A 6,322-nucleotide genomic window follows, 5' to 3' on the forward strand; every position below is an offset into this window, starting at 1 on the left:
AATGGAGTGCATTGCAAGACTTTACAAAAATTAATTGGACACATTCCTAATAATATTTTTAATTGGATGTTTTTGTCGGATTTTGTAAAATGCTCATTTTAAAAGTTTATTTTTTTATTTTAATGTTCAATCATTTTTCGTCACAAAATTTTATATCAGAAATATTGTAAGTTGATGGTAAGGTCACGACTTTTTTATCCCATTAATATGTGTTTTTGCATAATAACAATAATAACAATACAAGAAAATTTAAAACTCCCTTTTGTTTGACTTTCAATAGTTTATTTCGTAAATTTCAATATTGAAAAACTATAAATCTACGACAAACATGTTCAGTTATTTGGTCTTGTGTGTGTGTGTGTTGTTTATATGCAAAATGACTTAAGTACAAAGATGTTTCTGTTCGCGATCGGTGCAAACGTGATGGTAACCCTAACCCAAGCACCCAAGGCCAGATGCAGTTGTCCCATAGATCTCAACAATGGCCCTGCATCACCCGGTCCAGATCATTCCAGCTGCAGGAGTAGTCGATCTGGAGCAGACCCTTCTTGCTCAGTCCGAATTTACGGGCGTAAATTCCCGAGTAGAGCGACGAGTCGCCTCCGCTGGAGTGCGGTGATGAGCCCCTCATCCGGGATCCATCTCCTCCGCCTCCTCTGCCTCCGCCCATGGTACCGTAGAGGGTGGAGGGTGCGGCGTAGATCTGCTGGTGACATTCGCTGCAATCCGGTATGCTGCAGTACGGCAGTGTAGCGAAGGGATTGCAGTAGTCGTAGGCGGGCGACAGTGGCGGCGGGGCCGGAAAATCGATCTGAGGGGGAGCGGCCAGGGGCGCCGTCTTCCCGCTTCGCTTGCGCCTCGGATGGGGGGCGGTTCCATAGTTGTTGATCTTCTGGCTGTTCATCTGACTGGGAACGGAACGACGCTGGAGGGTGGCAGCCCGTCTCTGGAGTACGGGCTGCTCATCCCCGATGGAGGAGGGGTGCTCCGTGGAACTGGTACTGGAAAAGCCTGCGAAATGGCAATAACAAATTAGTATACTTTATACTTAAAAGAGCATTTTAATAAAAATATTACAATATAATAATATTTTGTAAACTCTGATAATAGGCTGTAAAATCAATTTGGTAAAATTGAAAGAAAATGGATAACATTAATGTTATAAAACTTCCCATGGTAAATAGTTAAACAAATAAATATATAAATAAATATATCTATTACCTAAGAAAGATGTAATATTTATGCGGTAAGTACTTTATTTAAGAATCTAACAAACATCTCCAGTAAGCCAACGCCTTCATAAGCAAATACATTTTATTTAATAGAAAAAGTATGACTATTAATTTAATTCCTATTCGCTTGCAGTTTCACATATAAGATTATAATAATATAATAATAATATAATAATAATAAAATAATAATATAATAATATTTAAAACTCAAAGAGCATATTTATAGTTCTTTAATCACAGATGCGGAAGTATATTAAATTCTAATACAGAAGAAGTAAATGGAAATTAAATTTTATTAATGAAAAACTCATATACGGAAAACGCAATGTTCAACTAATGAAAACGACAAGAATAGCTTAGTTACAAAAAGCATCAAGGCTTGTTGTAAGCAGCAAATGGAATCATCAATTAAGGTTCAATCAAGACGATATGCATAATATATAAAATTTTAAGGCATTTAAGGCATTTGTGAGATGTAGCCACAAGGACAAGCAAATGGAATTGACAATGGCTATTAAAAGTAATTTATTATTAAAAGCTGTTAATGGTTTGCTCACCACCAAAGCCATTGTAGAGTTGGCGCTGCTCCTCGCCGTAAAGGTCCTCCACCTGCAACTCCTCCTCCTCCTCGCCGTCGTTGTCCAGGTGCAACTGCCTGGTCATGGTGGCCATGTAGTCCTCATAGCGACTGGGTGCCCCGTATATATCGCTCCTGGCCGTGTAGAGTGGCTCCTTGCGGGCACTTCGACTCCGGCGACGAGTCCTCTGGGGCACACAGCACTCCAGCTGGCATTGGGCACGCGACACGCGACGTGTCTGGGTGTGTGGGCGTGGCATAGTGGCGGACATGCCCGCTCCCATTCCATAGCCGTATGTGGGACTGGGGGTCAGGGAGTTGCCGCCCCCGTAGGCGGGCTCAATCGCCTCCTGACCGGTGACATCATCGATCTTCTTGCGCACATAGTCATAGTTCTCCAGATCCCAGGGATCCACGTAGCAGCGTTGCGAGGGCAGCAAGGTGGTCCCATAAATATCCTCCGTATTGTCAATGGTGTAATAGGGCGATTCCAGGGCACCCACTCCCTCGGGCAAGGCCTGTTTTGGACCAGCTCGACGCCTTCTCGGTGTCGTTTGACTGCGTTCACGCATGCTGCAAAAAGTCGACGAATAAGAGCCATTACATTACTTGGGGAAAAAAAAGCGGAGATGGTGAGAGAAAATCATGAGCAAGTGCATCAACTGGTTGGTTGGTTACGCAACACACTTTATGGCTAATACTAAAACTCTTCCGTCAACCAATCGAACCCGTTCTCCGAAGTTGGCCGCGAATTTTCCGCGGCATTTGGCCGGCTTAGCCTTGCACACCGGCACTATATATATCTTTATGCAGGTGTTACACTTCACGACTCCACAGTGTAACCATTAGCCGGTTTATGGATCTGCATAACTCAGCATGGCCAATCAATTGACATTCCAATTGCCAATAGCCCACGATATTCCATTAGCCGACCAACTGGTTTACTTACTTCAAATGCAATTCACAAAACCCTGCCACCCGTTTTGGGCATCAAAATCAAATTGCTATCAAAAATATCTATTTAATTAAAAACTGAAATGGAGCCAGTCGGCAACAGTAATATTCAATAAAATATGCAAAACAAGTCAAGTGGAACAAAGTGCACTGAAAAATATATGTTGAGAGGAGCGAGGATTTCCAATTTTCATTTTGGCCAACAAGGTTAACTAGATTTTTTGATGGGTTTGTCAGCTGCAGTTAACAATGTTACATAGAAATTGTAATAGAACAGGCAGAGTTTTTCCATTAACAGTATAAATAAATGGAATATGCCAAGTTGTGTTTATTCAACAATAAAGATAATCTCAGACTGAAACGAAAAAGCTAAAATTAAATCTCTGGCGCGCGTTGAATGAAAAGGACTATCTCTACAAACATTATTAGTTCAGCAGAAAGTAACAGAAAACCTTTATAAAAACAATCTGAAATATCTTTAAATGAAATGGTTTTTTCTCTCAACTTTTTAAAGCTCATATTTTTTATGGGCTTTGGGATTTTTTTTGGTTTTTTCCCCTAAGCTATTTCTTGCAAACGCCCATTCGAAAAAAGGTTTTGCGCAATCTTTCCGAGGCATTTGTAATTTGTGCATTTGCATAAAAATGTTGTGTTTGCTTTTGTTTTTGGCTGCTTTGTTTTAATCGCTTTGGTTATCGATTAACATTTGTATGGCTTCAGCGGGCAAAAAAGTATAAAAAGGTTTCAGATAGGAATATAATTTATAAAATACACAAACTACACAGGGAAAAAAACAACGTGACTTGGCTGGGTGGCACGCAAATGAAATCGTGTATCTGCGGGTCTTTCAGGGTGTATACACTTTTTATGGCATATATCCAAACATTAAATATACACACAAGCCCATCTGAATGCAGTTTCAGCCATTTGCACGCAAGGGAAAATAGTTTAGGGCTTGTTTTGGGCTTTAGTCATGAGCTTTTTACTATTCAAACAAAATCAAAAATGCATTGCGGTACAAAAATTACAAGTAAAATAATATTACAACATGATCAAAATGACTCGTAAAAAAGTTTTATCAATGAAAAAATGCATAACAGCTTTAGTAAATGTTTGGTTTCAGTAAGTACCCAGAATTTCAGAATTAATTACCTTATTTTGTAAAAGCTAAAATAATGCAAAATTTCTTTGCCTTAATAAATGTTCTTGGCTTGTAAGGCGGAGATTACGTATACGCCACTTGACACTTAACCATGGAAAGTTAATTGCAAGCGTAGTGTTTAACCGCAATTAGAGTCGAATATGCATACGGAACCACTTAAGGCCCAAAGGCCCTGTTAATTAATTGGCATCTTTGGCCGAGACTTCCACTGCTCCGCGGTTGACTGATTGCCCCGGTCAACCTCAGCCACAGCCTCTGGTTCATCTTAACGCAAATTGCCACTTTGACTTTGGCTTCTGGCCATTTGCATATCAAATGTGTCAAGTTCGCGTCGAATTACTTTGTGTAATCAGTTGAACTTGTTATGCCTGGATGATTGATAGTGGCTTGTCACCTGAATTAGGCTTAAAAGCTAAAGACAGCTATCAAATCTTGTTTGATTTCCGGAAATTGTGTTAATGTTTTAAAAGATCAATTTTAAGGATTAAAAGAAAAAAAAAAAATTTTAAAGAAAGGGGGGATTGTTTTTGACTAATACTCTTTGCATTGAAATAATAAATCAAGTCTTTATTTTCATATGTTTTGTATATTGTTTGTCAAACAATATTTCTGAAGAAAAATTTTTACAAAAAATTTTACTGGTTTAGTAAACATACCAAAGTAATAAATAGAAAAAGTTGTTGCTAAGTAGTTTAAAAATACCTAAGCGTTTTTCTACAAAGCGAAGGCATTTAATTTTGCATAGAAACACAAACACTTTTGGTTATATTTGGTTTGTACGAATATATCAATTAAGGTAATAATTAACAACCTGTTGAGCTCTTATTCAGCAAAAATTATGCAAAAAGGTATAAATAACATAAATATTTCGACATCGAATTATAATGAAAAATAACTGGAAACAAGTTTAACAAACGCCAAACGACCTTGTTAAGTATTCGAATATAAATATTTATTCGAGTGATATCATACCCAAAGGCGGATTTACATGAACCGAATCAAGAGCAGGGTGAAATTTATTCACAAAGCGCTTCTGCCGCACCTCCTTAAAAAAAATGCAAGATGAGCAGAAGTTTTGTGCGTGAATCACCTGAAAAGAACAGTTCTCTGGTTGCATACCTGGGCGTAAGGCCCTAAATGGTGATCACTACACTTCAATTGCATTTTGAATTCATATGGCGGAGACCCACGCAGATGATCACTCTAACTTGACAAGCCCGCAAATAATACCGCCTGAAGATACAGAGCTCATAAGATCTGGGGACCCAGCCCACATATAAACGCAACTTTCTTTGCTTTTGACACAGTTTCCTTGGTAGTTTCATTCACCTTTTTTGGTTGGGGATATAAATTTTAATATGTTTGGCTGTCGGTCACTTGTCACTTGCGGTTAGAACTCTATTTTTGGTCACCGTCGCCGTTAACGTTCTTTAGCCAATATTTGAATTTTGGGCACGTCCGATCCGTACATGATCCACGCGCATGCGCAACCGCGTTGTGTTCGCTTCTTCGACCGGCACTCAACTGTTTTGGCCAACGGTTTGGACCAACTCTCAAAGCCAGTCTTTTGCTCTTGGCTCGCAGCATGTTCGAAGTGGTTTGATCTTCGGGTTGCAAGAGGTTCGCTCGCTTGCCAATTTCCATCAAAATTAATTAGAGTTTCCCATTCAGCTTTTATGGCTTTGGCTAAGTGTAATTTCGGGCGGACTGTAAACTAATTAACAGTAAATTAAAATGACAGCAAGTGATTATGTCACAGTTGTAGAGCTCCTCAAAGTCACATTGATATGCAAATTTGTAAGTCGCTGAAATGCGTATGCGACTGCGCTAGAGAAATGCCAAAGATATATCAAGAAAACTGGGTGTATTACACAACGAATTGAAAGTGCTCTTTTATGATAAAGTATATAAATAAGAGTTATTAGTTATAATAAAATCAATAATCAACTCTTATACAAAAAAAAAATGATGACTCATATAACTTTTAAATTATTGCTCAATTAAACTTTCAACTTAATAGTAAAGTAATAACAACCTTGGTAAGAGTAAGTTGTAAAAAAAAGCAGCTGCCAAGTTCAAGTTTTTTTCGTGTGGCTAGGAAAGAAATTGAAATTGTTGCTGAGAGAAATTACATCACTTCAACTTCAACTTGAACCGACATCTTTGGGTGGGGCAATATTCGCCGCCTTTGCTTTCATGAAAAGAAAACAGGTGATGAGCATCATTTCTCATTCGAGACTTTTCCCAACGTCAGCGGCTTCTTTGCCTCAAAAATAAATCCCAAATAATTTATGCATTTTTTCTTCAGCTACCAAAAGGTATTTATAAAATAAATTGTTTGAAAAAAAAACGTAAAAAAAGCTTTCACTTTCAATGCGGTGGCGTTTTGTTTTTTTT

At 38.5% G+C, this 6,322-nt stretch overlaps 1 protein-coding gene across 1 annotated transcript; it reads right to left on the reverse strand.

Annotated features, from left to right (window-relative positions):
* Positions 1–265: 265 nt before the first annotated feature.
* On the reverse strand, positions 266–5,444 carry LOC108149828. Its single transcript, XM_017277701.2, has 3 exons — positions 5,255–5,444; positions 1,790–2,382; positions 266–1,011 (listed from the first exon to the last, which is right to left on the reverse strand). The coding sequence occupies exons 2-3, from the start codon at positions 2,379–2,381 to the stop codon at positions 476–478; spliced, it is 1,128 nt and encodes a 375-aa protein (XP_017133190.1). The 5' UTR covers position 2,382; positions 5,255–5,444; the 3' UTR covers positions 266–475.
* Positions 5,445–6,322: the final 878 nt, after the last annotated feature.

This window comes from Drosophila elegans, unplaced genomic scaffold, assembly GCF_018152505.1.
Source record: "Drosophila elegans isolate 14027-0461.03 unplaced genomic scaffold, ASM1815250v1 contig_183, whole genome shotgun sequence".
Lineage (NCBI taxonomy): Eukaryota > Metazoa > Arthropoda > Insecta > Diptera > Drosophilidae > Drosophila > Drosophila elegans.

Bases quoted from the DNA above. Each gene is read 5' to 3' on its own strand.
- LOC108149828 (XM_017277701.2), bottom strand. From the start codon at position 2,381: ATGCGTGAACGCAGTCAAACGACACCGAGAAGGCGTCGAGCTGGTCCA. The intron at 1,012-1,789 runs GTGAGCAAACCA...GCCATTTCGCAG, and splicing joins ACTCTACAATGGCTTTGGTG to GCTTTTCCAGTACCAGTTCC.